General features: G+C 45.5%; 1 protein-coding gene across 2 annotated transcripts in view; it reads right to left on the bottom strand.

The window, feature by feature from the left end:
• Bmp2k (BMP2 inducible kinase) overlaps positions 1 to 21222 on the bottom strand; it is a 108234-nt gene extending 87012 nt beyond the window's left edge. The window contains exon 1 of one of the 2 annotated variants that reach the window (XM_015994239.3): positions 20886 to 21222. In XM_015994239.3, coding sequence (XP_015849725.3) covers positions 20886 to 21081 — 196 coding nt within the window. In that variant the 5' untranslated portion in view covers positions 21082 to 21222. The remainder of the gene's footprint in view (positions 1 to 20885) is intronic. The other variant, XM_076546683.1, reaches the window with a different exon arrangement.
• Positions 21223 to 26007: the final 4785 nt, after the last annotated feature.

The raw sequence follows: 26007 nt of genomic DNA, 5'->3' as shown, positions 1-26007 counted from the left end.
TGTTTATTTTTAAAAAGTTCTTTTTTTGCTAGGCAAAAATAGCTATTTCAAAGTTTTCCCTCTTTTGCCTTTGTTTTCTGTAGGACTGGGAACTGAAGTGAGGGCTTCCCAGGTACTGATAAAGTGGTGTGCCAGTGAGCTAAATACCCAACCCTGCTCAGAACTGTGGTTACACTGTGTAGTTTAAACAATTCCAACTTAAAGCATTAACGTGAAGTCATCCAAGAGCAAAACTCATTTAGAATATCTGGAAACTGAGCTAATCTGACACTAAGTAACTTCCACACACAACTACATTCTTGAGGTAGAGTCAAATATACTGATAGGCTAAGAAGGTTAGCAGACAGAAAGCTCCAGAATGTGTGCTGGCTGTACATGAAGAGGTCAGGGTGTATGGTAATTTCACATCCAATAAAGATAAACTTTTGATGCTGGAGAAGACACAAAGTACAGTGAACAGGATATGTTAACTCCATTTTTATCACTCTCCTGGCCCCAACATGCCAATGCTTATTCTGGCACTTTAACAAACTCCAGTGTGCCAAGTAAATACAGTGCCTTCTGTAATTACTTCGGAACAGGATACCAAGGAAAATCTCAACTTGAGCCAAAGCATCAGCAGAGAGCCTCTATCTGTTGTACTGCACGGCCTGATACCAAAACCTTGGCTCAGAAAACAAACATATTTACCCATTCTGAGCTAGCCCAAAGAAAAGCACATTCTACAGTGTTTCAAATGTGGTTATCTTGATGTTACTAAACACAAACAAGACTTTCAAAAAGAAGGAGCAGTCTGCACAATTCTTCCCTTATGAAGAAAGCTCATCTATTTGCTGACTTATTGGATGGCGGGCAGAGTGGGACACACTGACTACCAACTCCCTGAGCTTACTATTCCACAGACTCAGTGTTCTCTACCCACTGTTAGGAATGCAGCCTACACGATCCCTGCCTTCCAACATGGACAATGCAGGCATAAATGAAGCCTGTCTGACCTGGGTTAACAGGCAGTCTGTCAACAACCACTAAGCCGTTTGGGAACTCAGCTAAGAAAAAGTCTTCTGGTACCCACCTGGATAGCATACTGGTGGCTCACCAGTTTGATCAAAGCACTTCAGCCGGGTAGAACTAGTCAAACTCTGCTGATAGGCACATTAAGCTTAACTAAACACTGCCTTACAAACAATTAATGCACTTTTGATAGAAAAGCCAATCACTGTGGCTGGAGAGATAGCTCAGGTGGCTTCCCACTCTTCAAAGGGACAAGGGTTTGTTCCCAGCACATGGGGCCACAACACCCTATAACTCAGCCCCAGGGAATCCAATGCCCTCTTCTAGCCTCCACACAGATGATGACGATAAGGATGAGGGTGATATTTGTAAATTGTTTAAAATACTAAATGTTTTTTAAAGACAATCAAACTGAGATAACACTTGTATATTAAAAACGTACACACTCAGCATCAGATCTCTACCAATGAAAGTAGCTTGTACACAAGCTAGATAGTGGGGAGGGGGGCACAACACAAGATGACAAAAGAAACATTCTTTATATAACCATGATGATTATAAATGTCTACAGACACTGTAGCTAGAGTTTTCCTGCCTTGCCCACAGTTAGGACAAATCTCTCTCACCCGCCAGTCCCACAGCTGCTCAGACCAACCAAGTAAACACAGAGACTTATATTGCTTCCAAACTGTATGGCCGTGGCAGGCTTCTTGTTAACTGTTCTTATATCTTAAATTAACCCATTTCTATAAATCTATACCTTGCCACGTGGCTCGTGGCTTACCGGCATCTTCACATGCTGCTAGTCATGGTGGCGGCTGGCAGTGTCTCTGACCCAGCCTTCCACTTCCCAGAATTCTTCTCCTCCTTATCCCGCCTATACTTCCTCCTGCCTAACTACTGGCCAATCAGTGTTTTATTTACTAACCAATCAGAGCAACACATTTGCCATACAGAACATCCCACAGCAAGACACTATGCAAATAAACTGTTACTAAAACATTTGAACAGCATTTTAGATCATGAATGTTATATGAATCAGAGTATAAAAGCCAATTGACAAAAAAAAAAAAAAAAAGAGGGCAGGAATTTTAAGGGAAGTGAGTAGGGGTGTATGGGAAGGTTTGAAGGGAGGAAAGAGAAGGAATGCTGTGATTAAATCCAATCTCAAACATAAAAGAGTTCACTACACTTACTCTTTCTAGACAATTAAATTCATTTATATATACATTTATTTGAATATGTAACCAACCTCTTTTTCAAAATTCCAGTTCCACATATTTGTCCCCTACTTTAAACTGTCTATTCAACTACTTTCAAAGGTTACCCAACATGTTCAAGGCACTGAGATCCATCTCCGGCACAGAAAAACGGAAGAAGATGGGTTAGGACTCTGAGAGGCACACAGTAAGTATATCTGCTAGACTGACACAATATTAAAACTCCTAAAAACTCACTGCTATAACCACAGATCAGTGCACTGCTCATTCTCGTCAGAGAAGCTCCTTCTTGAAGTGGATGGCAATTAGCAGAGACCCCCAACAGGTCAACATGCAGAGAGTGAGTGACTACAGAGCACTCAGGCCTACACGGGACATCTGTCGCATCTCAAGGCTAGGGGTCACTGTGGGAGAGGGGAGGAAGACTGTAAGAGCCACAGTGGTGGGTGACTGAGGAGACACTGTTCTCCAGACACAACAGGGCAGGATGAACTCACAGCAGTTGTGACGGCATGCACAAGACTGCCCAAGCTCAAGCCAGACCAAGTTACAGTAGCAAGAGGTCCCCCGTACCTAAGGAGCTACAACCACCTGATAGCTGCTGGGAGAGGCAGTCAATAACTGTGTGAGCCCCCCCCCCCCCGGGGGGGGGGTGGGGGGTGGGTGCCCATCCTCCCAAGCAGGCAGGACACCTGAGAGCAGTTAAGCAACATCAATTGGACTTAATGGGGGGGGGGGGGGGCAGTAACAATGAATGGGAAAGTTTCTACACAATTAGAAGTTTTCATCAAATGTTCCAACATAAAACAATAATATTATCACTGACACTTTTTATCTGTGTGAGCATAGGCAATAGAAACATTTAAATTTTCAGACAGGACTAGAGTTCAGCTGGGAGGTACAATCTTTACCTACCATGCACATGCTGGATTTGATTCCCAGCACCTCTAAAATAAAATAAAATTTAAAAATTGAAATTTTGGGCAGAACCATGTGTCACAGAGAATACTCTCTTCTTCAAAGCACTGAGTACTCACACGTAAATTCTCACTCAGCTTACAGACACAGATCTTTATGATGTGTGGCTGGTTTACAAAAGATGTTTTACCTAAAAGACCAATTAATCACCAATACTCCTGGATAATGATCACAGTGAAATTTTGTGAAGATCTCCGAGTAAGAGAATTCACTATTACTAAAACATCTGAAGCGGCAGGCTCAGACGACCTGCTAACAGTCACCCCTGGGAAGGTACATGGTCAGTTTTTCTAAAAGCAGATTATTTTCAAGATAAAACAATTTCTTTTATACTACAGAAAGCAATCAAGAGCAGAGCAGTGGTAGTGCACGCCTTTAATCCCAGCACTTGGGAGGGAGAGGCAAGCAGATCTCTGAGTTTGAAGCCATCCTGATCTACAGAGCGAGATCCAGGACAGGCAGGGCTACACAGAGAAACCTTGTCTTGAAAAACCAAAAAGAAAAAAAAGAAAGCAATCAAGAAAGGAAATAAAGCAAGTCATTTTCAGCACTGGTGAAGTTTTCTATGGTTAACAATATTTATAAAACTATTCCATCAACCTTCCAGGTGGCACGTTCTTAATGTCATCACTTGGAGAGGAGGAGGAGGAGAAGGAGGAGGAGGAGGAGATCTAGGAGTTTGAGGCCAGCATGGTCTACATGGCAAGTTCCAGACCGGTTGGGATTACTAGTGAGACTTTATCTCAAAAAGAAAAAGAAAGGAAAAGTTTCCTTAGGAGTTGGCTAAGAGTTCACCCCCTACCTTGTCATTACCTGCTCCTCTCCATCTCTCCTCTGGGGACAGGCCCCATGCAGCCTAGCCTGGCTTTACACGTCTATGTAGCTGCAGCCGGCCTTGCACTCCTGTTCCTCCTACTCCACCCAACAAGCCTGGCATCACAGGCTTTCACCACAGCAACAACCATCTGCTTTCATGCTGACTTAATTCCAGGACATACATTAACTTTGCCTTGTTCGCTCTTTTGTACTCTTTCAGATGTATAAGAAGAGTTTTTTCATATATACAAAAAACTGCCATATAAACAACAGTACCATGGCAGAGCTGTTGTGTTTTAGCACAGGTGAAATAAGTCCATCACAGACAAATACAATTCGATTTCAACTACACAGACCTCCTATCATAGTCAAGTTCAGAGACAAAAAGAACGGTGGCCAGAGTCTGGGTCAGGGAGGACAGAAAGGTAACATTTGATAAATAAATAAATAAATAAATAAATAAATAAATAAATAAATAAATAAATAAATAAATAAATAAATAAATAAATATAAAAATGTAAAAGGTTATTCCCATAACATAAAAATTACTTGGTGGGCCATCTCCTTTGCCCTTAGAGAGCCCACGGCAATGAGGTCACGTTTCTAGCAGACACCTATTTTCTTTTGTTTCCTTCCACCTAATTGTTCACTTTCATACTGTGTGACTTAAACATGCTTTTCTCTACCAACATCACTCACCTTTATTCAGGAAAACTAGTCCACTAAAAACATCCAGACAAGACATTTCTAGATAGGGACTGTCATTTTATCTTGGATTCTTAGGCCTTAATGTAAAACTGTAAAACTACATAGCCAATCAGGGAGGAAATTCTCACTTCTCAAAATCAGCATAATCAACATGATTTTTTGCACTGATGACAAGTTAATTCATTTATAATATAAGCATATGTGACTAAGCTTATGGAGTTGCAGGACCTAACTGAAGAAAATATCACTGAGTGACTTTAAAAAGGAGAGGTGCAAGCTGGGCACTATGCCTCACACTGTAATCTCAGCACACTGGGAATGCCCGAAGAAAAGGGTTATGAGTTCAAGAGCAGCCTACGCTACTTGTTGAGTTCCAGGCAGCCTGAGCTAAAGTGTAAGACCCTGACACTAACACACACACACACACACACACACACACACACACACACACACACACACACACACACTAGAGGGAGGGAACCAAGGGAAAAGATTGCTCCTAGAAAGGTATAATCAATAGTCAATATGACAATTCCCTTATTTATACAGTCTTCATGTAATGCCAACCGAACTCCCAACATTGAAGAAATACCTAGAATCCTTAATAAACCTAAAATCTTCCCCTAAATATAGATAAATCCTCTTGAGATTTAAGACCTAGATGAAGTTGAAGAGTGTTGGGGTTACTGGGTATAATTATTACACCTTTGATCCCAGCAATCAGGAGGCAGAGGCAGGTGGATCTCTGAGTTCCAGGTCAACCTGGTCTACACAGTGAGTTCTAAATAAGCCAGGGTTACACAACGAGACCCTGTCTCCTAATGATTCATGTCAAGGCCATTAACAAAGCAGATCCTTACAATGACGCATTGTGGGGAGGCAGGGGTCACACTCATGGACTTACAGGAGAATGTGGCCTGGGACACCAGAAGCACTGAGGTAACCTCAGCACTTGCTAGGAATGCAGGACCTCAGGCCCCACTCAGGAGCTGCAGCTTAACAAAGCCCCGGCTGTGTGCACGGTCCTGAGTTTGAGAAGCACTTCGCCCAAGGCTGGCAGGATCCAAGCTACAGTTTTTAAAACATAATACAGCTAAAACAGCCAGCTACTCAAAGGATAGGGCCCTCCTCACAACTCCCACTCACAAGCTCGATGGAGCCATATTTCAACTTACTTCTATTCCCAAACACAGCTTCCTCTACATTTATCTGCGTTTTCTTTCCTATAGTTCAATAGTCATTTTTAGAATTAATGACTGAGTTGGTCACCTTTCCATTACTGTAACAAAATACCTAAAGGAATTAACTAAAGGAAAGACGGTTTCTTTGGTCCCATGCCTGTTTGAGAACATAATAGTCTTCTCATAAAATCATGGATAGTTTATTCTTTACTTCCCTGTTAAAACATGACAATTCATTTTTTGTTTTGTTTTGGTTTGGTTTTTGATTTTTGGTTTTGTTTTTTTTTTCCCCCGAAACAGGTTTCTCTGTATAGCTTTGGAACCTGTCCTGGATCTCGCTCTGTAGACCAGGCTGACCTCAAACTCACAGAGATCTGCCTGCCTCTGCCTCCCAAGTGCTGGGATTAAAGGCATGCGCCACCACTGCCTAGCAACAATTCATTTCTTAAAGACCAGTTGCAATGTGGCATCTGAAACCGTATCATTGGTACTGTGTTTGTACTGTTACATTGAATCTCCATGTGTTCAGACTAGAGAGCTGACCCTCCCCATTACCAGCTGCAGGGGTACAGCAGTCCCTGCTCCTTGCCTGGGCAGCACAGTAGAGTTGACCTGTTGGCAGAGGCACAGGTGAGCTGGCCCTCAGGTGTGAGAGTGGGATAACTGGCCACATCTGCCCCCCCCCTTGTCTGCCATGTGGTGGTGTGGGCTAGGGAAAGATGCCCTCGCCCGGCTTTGCCCCTACCCCTACCTCCACTGCCCCTACCACCTGTGCTGGGCGAGGGAGCCGACCCTGCCCCTCACCAGTGGGCCCTGCACTCTGCCTGGGCAGCACAGTAGAGCTGACATTACTGACGGGGTGTGGGTGACATGGCTGAGGACAGGAGCTTGGGAGATCTGGCCCTGCCCCTCATCTGCTAGACGGTAGTGTTGGTGGGGAAAAGATGCCCCCCACCGCTCCTGGCCACCTGTGACAGGTAGGAGAGCTGACCCTGAGGTCATAAGAGTGAGGGAGCTGCCCTGCCCTCAACAGCTGCAGCACTCAGGAGAGTGGCCCCTGCACCTGGCCGGGGAAACCCAGTAAAGCTGGCCCTGATTCAGGTGCAGGTGTAGGAGAGCCGACCCTGAGGGCCTGAGAGCAGGAGAACTGGCCACGCCCCTTGCTCTTCCACTGCAAGGGGTGAACTAGCCAGGGCAAGGCTGGGGAGCTCACTCTGGCGGTGAGGACAAGGGAGAGCTGGGGGGCTGACTAACCCTGCAACTACCCAGACCCAGAACCTGGGTTATGAATTGGCCCACCCCAACATCTACCCATCAGACCCAAAGCTGCAGGATCTCTATGACATAGGGTAACAACAGGTATGATACCTAAGAGGAATCCCAGTGAGGGCCCAGCATCCATAGTGTAACATAAACCAGACACCTTGAACCAGACCAGTGACTCTTTGCAATGAACATTTCAAGTAAAGATATATGGATAAAAGTGTCAAGTCCATGTGTTATTTGTGTGCTTTATAAGTACTGTGCTGGAAAATACCCTCTCAGTTATACAGCTATTCTGTTAAACGATTTTTCAAATTGCATTTGTTAATATCACCTGTCTCCTCAGCCATTAAAAGTAATGAGGCTATCAACCTTACAATGGCAGATACATGTTTTCCAAAATTATACTTGTGTTTTGGAAGTTCAAATTTCAACATTAGTAACACCCATCAGTGTTTTCCCAAAATGACACTCACCCCAGCACTTGAGAAAGCTGGTTGCCAGAAACCCAAATATAAATGAATAATCAGTTTGTCAGCCATTCCTTCAAATAAAAACGGGATTCCATAAGGCAGGATTCCAAGTGCTTTTTCTTAATTACCCACCATCTATCCTTACACGGCAAAAGCATTTATATGCATTTCTGATGTCTTCTCATCACACGAAAACACATAAGTAGCCAGTAAGGTGATGAAAAGAAGCTGAAACTCCCAAACGGTCAGGAAATGAACGTGAAAACCACGAGACAGCATTGGGATAGACTGACAGAAAGAAAGCACACAACACACAGCTGAGCACTGGGGAGACAGGGAAGCCGAAAAGCTGGAATCCCTGTGTGCTGCTGGGACTGTAAAACGGTACAAACACCATGAAAACAGAATGGCAGTGCCTCCAAAGACAGGCACAGAACTCTCACATCATCTATCAATATAACAAAAAACAGTGAGAGCAGGGATTCAAACCTGTATTTATACACCCAGCAATGGCAGCCTAGACGCAGAGACAACCAAATGTCCGCGAACAGGTGAAGACACACCCAAATGAGGTAAAAGTGCACAACGGAGCAGCACCTTCAAAGGACAGTGGTGAGCGGTTCTGAGGGCACATGCCAGTGATCCTAGCACTTGGGAGGGAGGCATAGGCAAGAGGTCTTGATTTCCAGCAAGCCTGGGCTAACTGGCAAAACATCCCCTACCTTTTAAAAAGTAAAAGGAAAGGAATGAAATTCTGATGCAAACTGTAACTGGGACTAGTCTGAAGACATCACGTTAAGGCAGGCAGGCACAAAGGACAACTACTGTCTGCTTCCACTTCTGGGAAGCGCCTAAGCTAATCCAATTCCTAGAAACAGATGAGTGGTTATCAGAGGCTGAAGGGAGGAACAGGAGTTTCCACTTAAGATGAACCCTGCTCTGCCTTCAGAGTTTCCCTTTCCTTCCCAGCCCTAGAAGTCACGTTAGGTGCTGCTTTACGAGATTCAGTTGATGAAGCTGGCGCAGTTTTATCCTACTTACTCCGTAAGGTATCACACATACATCATTTCGTTTCGGACAGAACTTCTCTAGTCTGAGACAACAGATTAATTCAGAGAGAGCTGGGTGTGGTGGCTTGAATGAGAGACGCTCTCTAGAGGCTGATGTACTGGAACCCTTGGTCCCTAGCTGGTGGTGCTCTTTGAAAAGGCTGGGGAATGTCTAGGTCGTGGAGCCTGGTTGGAGGAAGCGCACCAGCGGGCTTTGAGAGTGTAGCGCCACACCCGGCCTTCTGTGTGTGTGCCCGTGTTCATGCACCGGCTCGTTCTCCCTCTCCCTCCTCCAGCCTGTTTCCCACGACAGCTGAGATGAGATCTCTCAGCTTCCGGATCCGGCTGCTATACCTCCCCTGTCATTATGGACCTCTAGCCCACTGGAACCGCAAGTCCAAATACATGGTGAGTACTTTATCACGGCGACAGAAAAGCAACTGGTACGCAGGGGCTTTGAACTTTTCAAATTAATCATCATCTTATCTCCAAAGTGGACATCTGATTTAATGATCTTCAAAAAGAATAAACAAGTTTTAATTCTGAAACTCAAAACAAAAATGTTTAAGAGCATCCCACCCCATACTCCTCAGGCATTAATACTCTAGCTCTCTCCAAGATAACAAGGTCCTCTAGTCCCCTGACATCAGCTTGCAGGTCCTGACCTTCATCAGAAGTCCTGTGTATGCACAGAGCCTATGAGATGCACACACATTAGGAGGCGTTAGGCTAAGCTACGAGACCTAAGGTCCTACCGTCCAACCAACACCAAACACCAGCAGTGTGACTCTGGGCTCCATCACTTACCTCACTTCCTAGAGTTAGACAAGGGAACTAAAATTAAATAATCAGTTCAATTACGAAAACTCTGATGGAGCAATAGCATTTTTTTAAAGACTGTTAGTCTGACAATACTGGTCCCATTCAATACACTATTTAGAACATTTTCAAAAGGAGGCTGATATGTTCTCGTTCATTCGGGGTTTTATACACCAGACACGAACCCTATCTCTAGTTCTCCAAAAGACGAAAATCAAGAGAGCTGACCCTCATCCTAGTGGCTTTTACAGTCTGGACATGAACCACAGCCACCTGCGTGAGTTTGGCTCAGTCTCAGCTGTCAGCAGAACTTAGAGAGCAGAGGAAGCTTGAGGCCGGGAGGGTAGGCCACTGGAGGTGTGCCCCTGAAGCTTGTCCCTGGTCTGTTTCACCCCTTCTCTCTCTGGCTGCTGTCCCCCTGCGGTCCCAGAAGCAATGGTGTCGGGAAAGGGACTGAAACCTCTGAAGCCATGGGCCGAAACAAGTCTCTGCCCCCATAAGCTGTCCTCCTGGGCCTTTCACAGCAATGGTAACTTTTTGAGATGCCCGTAGAATTTACTAAGAAAACAGCAGTGCTACGATGCAAAAACAAACTTGAACTGTTAATGTACAAATGAAAGTTTCTTGTTCTAGAAATTCATGCAAGATTAGTAAAAATCCAATTTTGAACAACTAAAAATTCATAAGCGATATGCCTATGTTTTCTTTGGATAAAATTATCACGAACACATATTAAAAGAAATAAAATCCAGACTTGTGAGGGTTTTTTTTTTCTATTGAATTTTTTTTAAGACAGGCTCTCACAATCAAATTCAGAGCAATCCTCCTGCCTCAGCGTCTTGAGTACAGGCTCCCATAAGCCACCATGTCTGGGTACTTGTATGGACTCTGAAATCATCATTTAAATAAAATGAAAAGTACTCTAGTATGAATAGGAAATACTTAAAAAAAAAAAAAAAAAAAAAAAAAGACTCATGTGCTGAAGGTTTGGCCCAGCTGGAGGGACTGAGTCATGGGCTCCTACACATGGGTTAATCCACTGAACTGTAGTCACATGACTCAGTCTGGGGAGATGATTAACTAGGAGCTGGGCCTGCCTAGCAGAAGGAAGTGAGCACTGTGGTGTGCGATGGAGGTTGTATCTCGTCCCGCATCCTTCTGTGTCTTGTCTCTGAGATGGGCCTGCCACACCAGGCCCAGAAACCAAGTCGGCGGGCCACAGCTGACAGAAACCATGAGCCCACATGGACCTTCTTACTTTACATTCTTTCCCATAAAGACGCAGCACAAAAGTAAAACTACAGCACTACTTTTGCTAGGCTAGAAATAAAAAAATTTCATTTGGGTTGAGATTCTCCAGTTTCTCATTTGGAATATGTAAACAGCATTTTGATAAAAGGTTAAAATGCCAATACTTAGCAACTGTTTGACTATTTGTGAAACTCTGAACTGGGTTGATTGGATGAATTAACCATAACATTGTACTAATAAGATTAAAACTTATTCCGATCCTAATATTGGCCCATCATATAGATGCCTAACAAAAACTGGTATCCACATTACTGCAATTAAATATCTTATATTTAATTTAATTGCAGTAATACAACAGAAGACACCAGCAAAAGCCTATGTACAGCTGAACACATATGTTTACCCTTATTCTGAAAAAAATGTAAGTACACACCCTATTGGTCATGAATCAGTACCATCACTTTCCCTACACAAAGGATAGGACATTAATTCAGTAGCAGAGCCTCTGATGCAGGCCACAGAATGAAAAGGTAGATCACTGCCTGTGATGCACTATCACACTTCCTGAAAAAATAGTTGACAGGATTCAGTAAGTGAAATATTTCACTATTTTGTTTAATGATTTTAGCATGAATATCTTAATAATTCCAGGGTAAACAATAAAATCTAGACTACTGACAATCTCATTCACAAGAAAACAGTTTAGTAAAGTCCAAGCCAGTCCTAATCAAGAAGGCCCATAGCACTTAGGCAAGAAAGGGGTGTGTCGGAACTCTTAGGAACAAAGTACAGAAGAATGTCAAGATGATGATGAAGTGCTGTGAACAAAAATGGTTTAAACACAGCTTGCTACCCTCTGACCTTGTGCTATGATCACAAATGTCCTAATGTAAGAGCAAAACCAAGATCTGCATAGAGTGACTAATTCCACTGCAGCCTACTCCAGTTAGAAGAGTCCCAAAGCTACAGGACAGCCTTGACGGGGACGTTTTCCTTCTTCCAAATCTCTCCCCCTCTTAGGCACCCACCCTGCCCACCACTCAAGAGACGGCCAATCCCCAAGGAACTTCTCCTTTAACAGAGCCATACACCACCCTGTGAGAACCACCCCGCTCCTCTCTATACCCCAGTAACGACTCTCTTTAGCGGAGTGATATCAGTCAAGGGAACTCAAGCAAGAACATTTGAAAGTCACACCTAATAAAAGCCCAGAAAACAAAAATTCACTATAGGTGTAAACAGAAAAGAGCCCCAAAATTCAAAATCCAATCTCATAACATGCTTTTGTCCATTTAGATGATACTATACCTACACTATTATCGAATATTTTATTTCAGTTCCTTCTTTTTTTAGTTTCTACCAAGGGACATAGGAACAGTGCTGGGGGGGGGGGGGGGGGGGGCTCAGTGGCAGTGCTAACCCGGGGTGAAGGGTGGGGAGAGGGGCAGGGGAACAGACACCAGCTGCAACATGGCCTAGACTGACAACGTTTCAAACATGACTGTATCTGTTCACAGTGCCTCTAGGAGGCCTTCTGGTCACCTTGTGAGTCCGATACTCAACCTTTTACACATACACCGAACGTCTACGGTGAATACAACACTGTGAGAGATGAAAGATGATCCCAAGTCCAGTCTTAAACGGGATAAATTTTAACATAAAGGAAAACGTTCACTGGAACAGAACAAAGCTGGGTTAAGTGCTAGCCATGTAAGCAACAGCTGCATGGGTGGTGTCCAAGGCTGCAGACATGCTTCAGGAGCAAACAAAGATTTGGAAAAAGTAATTGTATTTGAAATGCCTCCTACAATACCCAACTTCAACAAGGGGGCAGGGGCACAATGACAGGTATCTGCATTCTAGGCAAATGTAACAATGTAAGACAAAAAATAAAACATAGCCGGGCGGTGGTGACCCACGCCTTTAATCCCAGCACTTGGGAGGCAGAGCCAGATGGATCTCTGTGAGTTCGAGGACAGCCTGGACTACTGAGCAAGATCGGGCGGTGGTGATCCACGCCTTTAATCCCAGCACTTGGGAGGCAGAGCCAGATGGATCTCTGTGAGTTCGAGGACAGCCTGGACTACTGAGCAAGATCCAGGACAGGCATTAAAACTACACAGAGAAACCCTGTCTCGAAAAACCAAAAAAAAAAACAGAAACGTCTTTGTCTTGCCAGCCAATTCTACCAAAATATCTCAAATTGGATGATGTACCCAGCAGGGGTTCTTAAACTTTGTCCACTTGTATGCTGCTTCTGCCTGAGAAACTGTCACAACCTCAGGTACATGGTACACAAAACAGATGCTCAAATCAAACTTCACTGACAACAAGGTATACAGGATGTAAAGGAATCTTGGGCATATGGCTTCCGATTTATTAAAATAAAGCAAATATATATAATAATGAGATGGGTGTCCTCATTTGTTTTTATATAAGGAATTAGATCCTGCCTAAATATTTAATACCGCAGGACACAGAGTATGTTCGATGTTTTTCAGCTGACTGATATTTTTACTTTATAATTGTTAATGCTGAGAATACGGCCTCATGTAAACACTCAGGACAAAATGGCAAACCTGAGTCTAGAACCATTTCAGAATTTGTCAGGCGAAGTCTGCTCCAGACCCAAGTCAAAATTCATTAAATAACTCTTTTATAAAACTCGAAACAATTCAAATAACAATCTTTAAACATTCTAATCTAATCTAACACAATCCAAACATAAACTAATTTGATATGACCCAGGACAATAGGAAAACAATAAATCTTTGTTTTTCTGCAACTAAAGTATCGTGTTTCTAGAAAAGCAGAAAACTGTGTGCAGTAAAAGCCTGCACTTCATAATGTCAAGTTTCAGATCTAGCCGAGACGTTTCAGGCAGTGTCCATTGGTGTTGCATGGTAAAACAGCATGCACCTTGCAAAGTGCATGCTCCGGGCTCAGAACCACCAGTACAGTGGAGTCAGTCACCCAGTGCACTGAGACAAACTGTCAGATCACCTCAGGTTCATGACACATTCGATTTTGAATTTATTTTTGGTCTTTGGTCATTCAGAAACCTTTTACTGTTGCCAAAATTTTTCACACACCCCCACACTGTTATATAACCCATGGGGTGATGACCCACAGTTTAAGAAGCTGCAGTATAAACAAAAAATTCATTTCTCACAGCTCTAGAGACTAAGTGGCCTAAGATAAAGATGCCGGCGGACTCAACCGACACAGGGTAAGTGTGGAGCCTGTTCTGAAAGGAAGTTATCACAATTACAGAATCAGCTTTCACTAAAAGCTTAAAACTAGCCGTAAATCTAAGCTCCACCCACACTTACTGACCTCTAGCATGCAATACATTGTGGATGCTATCACAAATTTCCCTCTTCAATCTTCCTCATATATTAAATAAATCCATGTTTCGGGAGAGGAAACAATGCTTCCTAAGAGTTTAACTCAACACAAGAAAAAAAAAAGTTACTAGATATGCACTAGGAGAGGAGCCAAGGATACAGGGGGCTACAGATTGATCCTTCTACTGTACTCAAAGGCACGCTGTAAGGCTCTCATGGTGCACAGAATGTACCTCCTCTGTGCTTTCCATTTCTATGCTTTTCTTTTTTAAAAACCACCTCTGTAGAATAAAGAAAAATATGTCAACAGAGTAAGGTGACTATAAGGGGACCCCTTGGCTCTTCTTTAAAGAGGTTAAGTGAAATGACACTCTGAATTAACTTGCTTTCACAGAAGCAGAAAATTCAGGGTCCCCTGGCCCAAGTAAAAGACTTTGATGGTCCAATAAAGAACCCTTCACTGGTCCTTTTCAACTTGCAAATGAGGTCTTTAAATCTATTAAAACCATGTGGCTTAAAAACAGAAACCAGGGCTCTCTGAGATCCCTCAGTGGGTAAAAGTACTTGCCCTGAAGACCTGAGTTCAATTCCCAGATCCCATGGAAGAAAGAGAAAACTGATTCCCAAAAGCTGTCCCTCTGACCTCTACACAGGTGCTGTGACATGCACCAGCACTATCAAGTCTACAAATAACAAATAAAATAAAACACGTTTCTTTTCAAAAATCATCACAGTTGAATGACCATGGAAGAGCAACTTGGAAATACAGAGCAATTAAGAGAGTCTTTCTAGTCCCCCAAAGCTTACTATCTCCTCCGGGAGGTAAGAGATCAACAATAATTAACTACCTTAGTGTTTCTAAGTGCTAACATAATTACATCTCAAAACAAAACACTGAGTGCCATACAAGACAAAAAGCAGTGGCCACAAGTGGCCACGAGAAGGAGGAAGCTCTTAGTTAGGGAGCAGGGAACGCAGAGGAGAGTGAGCGACAGACCAACACAAGAGTGAGTCACGGAGTAACAGGAAGTAGAGAACACTGAGGCTGGAGCAGAGTCCGGGGTAAAACTGTAACGGTGGCTCAGGAGCATCAACAGCTGTGAAGGGCAGGCCAAGAAATGGATCACGCAAGCACAACTCCACATTCCCAGTCCGGAAGCAGCCCAGGTTTCCCCGGCATCAAATCCACACCTGTCTCTGCCTGTTCTAAACCCATGGCTCTCATGTGTGGTTCCAGATGCTGCAGGTGGTATCAGGGCCTTGGCCAGACAAACTCTTGAGAAGCAGCCTCAAATTCTGCACTTTATCAAGTTCTCCAAATAAGTCTGATAAATTGAAATGTTTTAAGATCAGGGGCTGGCAAGATGGCTCAGCAGGTAACAGTGCTTATCACAAGCTGATGACCTGAGTTCCATGCAGGAGCCAAAATGGTACAAGGAGAGAACAGGCTGTCCTCTGACCTCCACATGTGTACTGTGGCATATGCAGACATCATTGCCCAGCTTCAGACCACATACCCGAGTTTCACTAGGCATGTCCTCTCAGATACCTCAACCCCACAATTCTGGAACTGCTCAGGAGCCTCTCAATACCTCCCCCAAATCTGTCCTGCGCTTAATTTAGCAAATGCTACCTCCTTAAGAGGAGCTACCTAAGCAAGTCATGTTGACTCTTCCTTCACACCTTCTTCACAACCCTCCAAGGCCCTAACATTTGCACAATGTAACATTTTATCTCCATTCTCACTGTCAATTTTAATCATCTTAATTTATTCTAACAATCTATATGATCCTAAGAAAATCAGAGTGCATCAGTGTAAATTGCTCAGTATCTTCATATTACCTTACAGACAAACGCAAACTCGGCCCGCCATGCAAAGCCCAGCACCCTAGTCCCTCTTTAATACCACCTTGGAGCCCGCTTCAACATGATCCATCATCATGGCCCACATGGTCCGCTTCAACTGCCCCATCACTGTGGTCCACTGTTCTCCTGAAAGCCGTCTTCACACAGGGACTGCTCCCTCCTGGCCTGCTCTGAAGCCTCCCTCCTTCAATCTAACCATTCCAAAGTGTTGAAAGGCTCTTCTCAACTCCCTAACCCAAACTCAACTACTCTAAGACCTTAAGCTTTCTCTTCATTTTTCACCACATTAACCAAGTGGTTTTCGCTTGTCTAACTTGTGTCCTCTACATTGCAAGTTTGACTGGGCTACATGAACAGCACTTCACACAAAGATGTGAAACAGCAACGACCGTGGGTATTTCTGTGAAATTCTCCCTCGGTCCTTCCTGTCCTCTCTAGGGAACATTAACTTAAGTCACTGGGTAGCCATAGATGATTTCTGCAAGGAGGCTACTTTAAGTCATCATTTCCCTACTGACTTGACTGCAAAATTAAATGTACATGTGTTACTACCTTCCTATAAAATTAACAATGAGGAGCAGTTAATACTCAGCCTCACTCCAGTTAACGCTGAGCAAACTCCTAAGTTACATTTACAGCATTCTAAGCTCCTGCCTCCGGTTACTGACAGAGGCAGGAACGCATAACCGTATCAGTAAGTCTTACCCTCTGTCAGCACACTCTCAGTGCCATTCCGACCCAGCCCTGTAACCTTGAGATGACCTCAGCACATCACCAGTGTCTACTGGTGTCCCCTCTTTTTTGTTTTTGTTTTTTTTTTTTTAAGATTTTATTTATTATGTATACAGTGTTCTGTCTACATGTATCCTTGCAGGCCAGAAGAGGGCACCAGATCTCATTACAGATGGTTGTGAGCCACCATGTGGGTGCTGGGAATTGAACTCAGGACCTCTGGAAGAGCAGCCAGTGCTCTTAACCTCTGAGCCATCTCTCCAGCCCCCCTGGTGTCCCCTCTTTAAGGCCCTTCTGTACACTAAATATGGAGGTGGAGAAAAACAACCATCACGAAGAACCAACTTCTTGAGCACAGTGTGTGGCACATGTCTGCAATCCCAGCACTTTGGGAAGTGTGGGCAAGAGTTCAAAATGGACCTCGGCGATACAGCAAGATGTGAGGTCAGCCAGGGCTACATGAGGCCCTGTTCCGAAGACACAAAACTGAGCAGACAAGCATTCTTGCTGCTTTCAAATTCCCTACACTAGCATTAAAGCCCTTCTTTTGGAAGTACAGATGAACCACCAACCAGTCCTACCTTTTAACAAAAGCTTAAAGACTACACTGAATGATTTGTGTTTGACAAGTGGACGCTGTTCCAAACCAGCATTGGCATATGACTCCGCCTCATCCTAAAGCCCAAACTCGGGATTAGTTCAGCTCCTGAAACGGAATCCTTTTTGAGAAAACACATGAAAATGCCTCACTATGGTATCAGTGCTCTAAACTCTGAACAGAAATTGAAAAGGGGAAAGTTACAAGCACTTTCAGGCATATGTGTGCTTTTAACTAAAAAAAAAAAAAACAATACAAACTGTTTCACAGAGGAAACTACGCCAACAGTTCAATACATATAAAAGTATAAAATGCTTCCACTGTAACTATAGTATACAAATCCATGCACATGTATGTATGACAACAGCTGACCAGCATTTCAGCTTCTGTCACTTTGTCTACTTGCTAAAATTTACCTTAATCCTTCAGTCACTACTCATGGCACTTTGAAGGTCATGTACAGTATGCACAAGGGTGAAAAACTGAATCCCTTGACGTGCACGCCCTTATTCTGACCCTTACACTCTAAGTGTTCTTCCCATGGCGGGTGTAGTGTCATCTTTTCTCGTTTGCTTTTTAATAGGTGACTTCTGTGTTTAAAATGGCTCCTGGGCACAGTGAGGTCTAGAGTTCACAAGTTCAAGGAGGGCCATGATTTCCTTACAAAGAAACTGTGTGTTAGATAATCTTTATTCTGGCCTGAGTTAAGAGATAATGACACGCTAATGAATCACTAGTATACATTAAATAAGGTGTCTTTAGACACAGATACACACAGGACAGGGCACATATATAAATCGGCCAACAGAAAACGCTGTGAATCAAGTCTTCAGTGCTATCTAACCTGTCATTTCCCCTGGAAGCAAGGATTCACTATTTGCTAAGCCCATATTCATTGACTTTTGCTACACAATTAATTGCAGAGAGAAAGACAGAAACTGGTTTATTGAAAAGACAAGGGATCACTCTAAATGGAACGCCTCTTCATACACACTTCAAATGACAGGTAAATCTGTCGATTATTGACTAATCATACTGAAATGGGAACCACCTTGTGCTTAAACATCTTGCCTAACTGGCAGAATCACTAAGAGTAAAATAATATTATTTCAATTGTGTATTCTAGAAAGGGAAGACCTGCACATGGGAAGGAAGCCTAGCTAGGCCCTGGCTTCTAGAGACTTAAACCTGGTCCCAGAAGCCATGTGTAAAGACAGGAAATTCCACCTCTCATGAGTTTCTTCAACTTTGTTTCCACCTACCACTCCATCACCCATTAAAAAACTAAATAAGTAGGTACTTCGAGGTTTTTGTGTTCTTTGTTTTGGGGACAGGGTCTCTCTCTGTAGCAGTCATCGGGGCCCAGGTTCAGATCCCCGGCTCCCATGTAAAAGCTGAGCCCTGGGGCCTTCTTCTGTAACCCTAGCAGGAGAGGACAGCAGGTGAACCCCTGGAGCTCTCTGGCTAGCCAGTCTAGCCAGACCTACGGGTCCAGTGTCTCACAAGTTGTGTCTCTGCACACAACTGTACACAGGCATACACACGCATGCACCCACAGACACTCAAACATGCACACATGAAGAACAAACGTAAACACTTAAGGCCAAAGTTAGTGGAAGACGTGCTTGTTGATAACAACCTGCGTGGAATCCAAGCACTGGGAGGCTGAAGCAAGAGGATGGAAAACTCAAGGCTTGTCTAGTAACTTAGCAGGACTGTGTCCCAAGATTTTACAAAGGTAAGAAGTCTGGTAACATGGCCTCACCTTCAATCTCTACTATCACACACACACACACACACACACACACACACACACACACACACACCCCACACCACACCACACCACCAAACACTTTAACAGGGATACCGGTGCTTTCTTACTGAGTGGGAGGAAAGATAGGGCTATGTTAAAATTTACAGTCTATTGGTGAAATGTTAGTACTGTCCTAACACTAAATAAAAGACTTGGCCGGTGGTGGCGCACGCCTTTAATCCCAGCACTTGGGAGGCAGAACCAGGCAAATCTCTGTGAGTTCAAGGCCCGCCTGGGCTACAGAGTGAGTTCCAGGAAAGGCGCAAAGCTACACAGAGAAAACCTGTCTAAAAAAAAAAAAAAGACTTAACCTGGAATTCAGTAAGGAGGGATAACTAGCCAAGCCACACTTCAGTCACCTACTAAACAACTGAAAGCACAGTGTTGTGCATCAATAGCCACCAATGGGAAACATCTTCACCCCAACTCAACCAACACCTGAAATTCACGTGGAATCCAGAGCTAGCAAAGTTTGCAATGTAGCGAATCTACCAAAACTACTCCCAGACAGGCTCTGGAAATCTGGCAATCCCTTCCCTGCACTTCACGTTTCAGAAAGGGCGGTCATTCTGAGCAAGGGCAACACCATGACACACACACCCCTGACAATGGAAGTTTGCTTTTCCTTTATTTTATAGACTTGAAAGCCTCAGCTTTTTCTCCCACTGATTTCCTATTGTCCACGGGATTTCAACAACACAAGTGGAGTCTGTCTGGTTTCCAAACCGCGTCAACATCTAACTAGCAAATCAGAACATCAGAACTCCCTACAGTCGTTTTCTTAGCTTTACTTCTTTAATCATTTACTTATCAACAAGAAATATTTCTCATGGATTTTTCAATGCAGTTCTTAATACCCTGCACTCAAAACTTCAAAGTCACGCAATAAGAATTCAGAAAGTATGTTCTACAAGCCATTTACACCAGAAATACAAAACTAAAGTCTAGCTTTTTTTTTTTAACATGGAGTAAACTTTTTTTTTTGTAACTAGACTTTTACCTGCTGTCATAGCCTCTGTCAGACAATGAAAGAGCCACCGAAAACCTCACAAGGGAGAGTTAAACTGTATGTACCACTTCGCCTTTTAAACTGCCAACAAAATGACACACTGGGCGGACAGAAACAGGACCTGGTCCCAGGGAGAAGATTCTAAACAACACAGATAAACGCACTTCAAGTTTACTCCCCCACCTCCGCCCCAAGCAACCACTTAACTGAATTCGGAGACGATGCCAACACACACACACACACACACACACACACACACACAGGTTATCTGCATGCACACCGTCACATACACAGGGGTTTGGGAGTCCTGTCTGGTTTGGGTTTTTGTTTTTGTTTTGTTTCTGTTTTTCCCCAGAAACAAACCCCAGCTCGAGCGCAGCGGCTGCGGGCGGGATCCCCTGCCCTGCGTGCCGGGGAGGCTCGGACCCCAGAGCGCCGCAGGACAGCGGCCAGAGCCACAGCTGGCCCAGCAGGGTCCCCCACTGCTCCAGCTGACCCTCTCGTGAGTCATGGGTCCAATCACGACAGCACATCGCTAACTGGGACGTCTTCTCTTATGTCTCTCCTCGCGCCAGCCAGAACAGAGAAAAACGATTTCAAACTCCGGAGCGGACAACCGTGCCCGCACCGGGGCCGCCAGCGGCTTCGAGCCCGAGCCGCTCTCCACCCGCCGGGGGCTCGGCCCCGGCTCAGTCACCGCCACACCCCGGCCTCCCTCACCTGCCTCCCGCCGCGCCCGTCGCCCGTGTACCTTCGGCCAGCGACTCCTCCAGGGTGACCTGGTAGCGGCCCACGGCGAACACCCGGACCCCCACGGACGAGCCTGCGAAGCCGCCGCCGCTACCGCCGCCGAGCCCGGCGCCCGCGGCCCCGCCAGCCGCCGCCCCGCCGCCGCCGCCGCCACCGCCGCTGCCCTCCGACTTGGGCATCCGAGAGAACTTCTTCATGGTCCCGCCGGCGCGCGCGCTGGAGGGCACCGGGAGGGCACAAGGGCGCGCGAGGGCGAAGAGCCCCCGGGACCCGCGCGACACGGAGCGCGGGGCGCGGCCGAGCGTCCGCCACGGGGTCGCCGCCCTCTCGCGCGCGCGAGCCACAGGAGAACGAGCCAGAGAGCGAGCGAGGGAACGAGCCAGAGAGCGAGCGAGCGTCGGTGCGCAGCGGCTCGCCGCGCCTCACATTCCGCGCGTCCCGAGCGCGCAGCCCCGGCCGCCCGCTGCAGCTGCCCGGCGCCCGCAGAGCGCGGCGGGGAGGGCGGGGCCGGGGCGGGGCCGGGGGCGGGGCCCGGCGCGCGGGGCGCGAGCCGCCGGGGGGGGGGGGAAGAGGGAGGGGCCGGCCGAGGTGGGCGTGGCGGCCCGGCCTGGCGGCCTGCGCACCACCCTGGAGACCGCACACCCGCCCGCCGGCGCCCCCGGCTCCGACCGACGCCGCCCGCCTCTTGCGGCAAGTGGAGGGGGGTGCGGCGCCGGTGCCAGCCTCTTGCAGAGCCGGGCGCCTCGCGCAGGCGCGCTGCCCGCGCCGCCGGAAGTGACGGTTCCGGCCCGTGTCACGTGGAAGAGGGACGGTGGGGACATCATGGTGTGTGTCGGGGGGATGGGGGGTCTGGGGCCAGGAGTGGAGTCCCCGGGTCCCCGTTATTAACTGGAGGTGGTCCTAGCGCGGGTCGGCGGGGCTGCTCGGATGGGAAGTGTGTGTCTGTGTGTGTGTCCGTCCCTTTGGGGGGTCTTTCAATGCCGCCAGCAGCTTGGCCCACTCGCGGAAACTTGCCGTTTTGCGTCGCTGCCAGTGTTCCAGACTCCCTTCCCGAGAGAATCGGTTTTCCGGGCGCCCCGGAGCGTGGGCGGAGGAGCAGCGCGGAGCTCGCAGGTTCCCGTAAGGCGACTTGCAAAGCCCAGGTGTCCTCGCACTGTACCGGATGTTTGCACTCGGAAGCGTTCTGCGGTTTAAGAATTACTTAGGAGAGAGCTTTAAAAAGCCCTCTTTCTGCAGTGTGGGAGCCGTGCGATTGTGTTCAGAGCAGGTATTAGATCATTTTTAAAGATCGTGAATCGCTGTTGCCTGGGAAAGCTTAACCCAGGCGCCCAAGGTCACGCAGCTGGGCAGATAGTTGGCCGGGAGCATCAAAATTCTTAGTTCCTCGCTTTGAGCCATTCTGATTAGGATCAGATCCTTACAGTCTAGCAGGTTTAGGACTGTTAGGAAGCCGCAGTTTCTGGTCCCACCCTCACAAAAAGATTTGCCTATCTGAAAAAGAATGCCTCGTTGCTTCACTTTCGCCGGCACGGGAATGTGGCTAGAAGGCATTTGGGAGTGGAAGGGATGGCAAAATATAGAGAATGTGGACAGATAGAAGGGGAATTATCGCTCCGGCCCACTTTCTGGCGGCTTTAACTCTGTGGAGGTGGAGTCAGATGCAGCCTGAGCTGGCCTGGAACTCATTACATACCCGAGCCAGTCTTGAACTTGTGATCTTCCTTTCTCTGCCACTGTCCCCCAAGTACTGGGATTATGATCATGTATCACTACCAGGCCTGGCTTGGCCTCCTTTCTGTATGTAGAAAGCAGGTGTGGCTCAAGTCTAATCCTCGCTGAAACAGGAACGCCATAAACTGGAGGCCAGCCTGGAGTGCATGGCAAGATCCTTTATTGGAAAAGTAATTACTGAAAGGTTCCAATTTCTTAAGCCAAAAATCTAGATTTTTTTTTTCTCCACCTGGAATGAAGCATTTCTCCAGTTTTCTCAAATATAGGCCTGATAGTGTTTCTGGACTCCCTAGCACACCTGTGAAAGTAGACGAATGTGATACTATGTGCAGCCTTATTTCCTTATCTTACTTTTTTTTTTTCGGTTTTTTTGTTTTTTTTCGAGATAGGGTTTCTCTGTGTAGCTTTGCGCCTTTTCTGGAACTTGCTTTGTAGACCAGGCTGGCCTCGAACTCACAGAGATCCGCCTGCCTCTGCCTCCCAAGTGCTGGGATTAAAGGCGTGGGCCACCACCGCCAAACTCCTTATCTTACTTTTAATGAGATACAGGCAGAATCATCAGGAAATGCGATTAAGCAAAAGACTTTCAGCTTATAAATCCTCTGTTCTTTCTTCTCTGGTATTTGAAGAGAAGCTGTTTCTCCAGCGCTGCTCCAGATTTAGGCATTGCTGCTGCATAACCCACTAAACTGACGTTCTTCGTCCAAAGACCTGACCTTTAAAGAACATTCCAGCTCAGTGGAAGTCGGATTATATGTCAGATGATTGATGTGCTGTGGCACTTGGGAGTTTCCATTTAGAAATGAGCTGGCCATGTTCCTTACTGTGAGGAGTCGTCGAAGTCTCTCTCCTCCGACAGTTAGTCGAGCTGTGTTTTTCAAGCAGAATACTGGAGAAATTTAGTCGTTTCGTGCGACCCCAAACGGGATTCAGCTTCACAGTTTGGGCCTCATACAACTTAACCTCATCAGAACACTAGAATAAAATCTATAATCATAATGCCGTCGTTGTTTTGGTAAGGAACATCATTTCCTTGATTTCTCCCCCCCCCCCCCCAATCCTGGCTTGGGATTTTGGAAGTTAATGTTTAGGACCTTGCTGAACACTGTGGACACCACCAAGGCCTCTGTTGGATTGTCAGCAAATCTGAAATTTTAATGTCCTCTGGTCATCATGGATTATTCTGTAACAGTCAATAAATGTTGTTTTGAAAATACTCCTGTCTTACTAATAACAAATATGCCAAGCATTTGTAAATACTTTTAGCCAAAACAAACAAACAAAAAAAAAAAAGTTGATGCCTATTGTCAGGCAACTCTCCTAGCGAATTTGTGAGCTAAAGGTGTGTCTTTTTAAACCAATTTGTAAGCAAAATTGACTTAGTAACAGCAAACTGTAATCAGGAAGAACTATTGAGAATTCTAGTCTTTTAGCTTTTTTGCAGAAATTCTATGGGCACATTAATTTCTCAATCTTATACATTACTTTTACTGACTTAAAGTAGGTATGTATTCATTTGAATAATTCATTTCCTGGATCATACAGTTCAGAAACATAGTAAAAAAAAATTTTTCTGGAAGCAGGGTTGTCTCAGCTATTTGGGGGACAGAGGCAAAAAGACCACCCACTCGGCCCCCATTGTTTGGGGCCAGCCAGGACAACATAGACAGAACCCTCTTTTTTAAAAAACTAAAAACATGGAAGTGCGGGGGTGGCGTGGTCAACATGATGCTTTCAATACACACATGCAGTCTTGTGTTTGGCTCCCAGCACCCAAATAAGTCAACCATGGCAGCCGGGCGGTGGTGGCGCACGCCTTTAATCCCAGCACTCGGGAGGCAGAGCCAGGCGGATCTCTGTGAATTCGAGGCCAGCCTGGGCTACCAAGTGAGTTCCAGGACAGGCGCAAAGCTACACAGAGAAACCCTGTCTAAAAAAACCAAAAAAAAAAAAAAAAAAGTCAACCATGGCATCAGGTGCCTATAATCCCAGTGCGGGGAAACAGATTGTGGGATCCACAGGCTTTGCTGGCCAGCCAGTCAAACCTAGTCAGTGTGCTCCAGGTTCCGTAAACGATCTGTCCCCATAGGTGGACAGCAGTTGAAGACACCTCTCCGGCACTTCTGACCCCCACACTAGGGAGACAAGCATCCGGCTGGCTCAGTGCTAGAACCCTTGCCTAGCATGTGCAACTGATAGAGCCCTTGCCTACCATTTGCAAAGACCTGAGCTTGACCTGCACCCTTGCAAAAAAAAGTTAATGAATTTAAATTTATAGCCAAATTCAGAGTGGCTAAAATGCTTTGGGGCTAAACTTGTGGAATGCACTAGTAGATAGTCCTTAAAACAAATTTACAAAGCTCTCACATGACCTGAAAGTTACACAAAAACAGAAGTTAAATCCCAAGGCCCAAAGCAAGCTTCTTGATCAACATAATACTTAACATAAATTTCCCGTTTTAGGATTAAGTTATTAAAATCTGTTTTATAAAAGATGGTTTACATTTTTTGTAATACTTTATGTTCCAATATAGAATGCTTATATTTAATATAGGTACATACCATTTTCTGTGTGAATTTGTCGTGTTTGTGTGTGAAAGACTGAGTTTTCCTCCAACGTAACTGGTGAGATTACTTAGCCTGGTTGTATGTAAGACTTTTACCCTGGCTATCTTTTTTTTTCTTTTCCTTTTTTTTTTTTTTTTTTTTTTTTTTTTTTTTTTTTTTTTTTTAGTTTTATTTACTTTATTTTACAATACCATTCAGTTCTACATATCAGCCATGGGTTTCCCTATTCTCCCCCCTCCCACCCTCTTCCCTTACCCCCAGCACACACCCCATTCCCACCTCCTCCAGGGCAAATCCTCCCCCGAGGACTGTGATCAACCTGGTAGACTCAGTCCAGGCAGGTCCAGTCCCTTCCTCCCAGCCTGAGCCAAGTGTCCCTGCATAAGCTCCAGGTTTCAAACAGCCAACTCATGCAATGAGCACAGGACTTGGTCACACTGTGCCCTGGCTATCTTAATCACTGTTGTTTGGGTTTGAAGGCAAGAGGTGTGGGTACAACCAATAGTCTACACTATCAGCAAGCTGAGGCAGGAGAATCACTTAGGATCATCCTAAGCAGTAAGAGTAATCAGGGCTGGAAAGAATGCTCAGTCTGTAGAGTGGCTGTCTCACAAGCGTGAGCATATGAATTGTGATCCCAGAACTCATACAAAAAGCTGGGGTGGTAATGGAAGCTGTCACACCGGCCCTGGTGGGATGGAGACAGGTGGGTCCCTGGAGGCCTTTGTTCATCCAGCATGACTGCATCAAGGAGCTTTGGGTTCACTGAGAGAGCCCGTCTCAAAAAATAAAAAGTGGAGCCGGCAAGATGGCTCACTGGGTAA

Source organism: Peromyscus maniculatus, chromosome 10, assembly GCF_049852395.1.
Source record: "Peromyscus maniculatus bairdii isolate BWxNUB_F1_BW_parent chromosome 10, HU_Pman_BW_mat_3.1, whole genome shotgun sequence".
Classification (NCBI taxonomy): domain Eukaryota; kingdom Metazoa; phylum Chordata; class Mammalia; order Rodentia; family Cricetidae; genus Peromyscus; species Peromyscus maniculatus.
The sequence above is the reverse complement of the archived record's forward strand: the minus strand, read 5'-3'. Positions and strand labels throughout refer to the sequence as shown.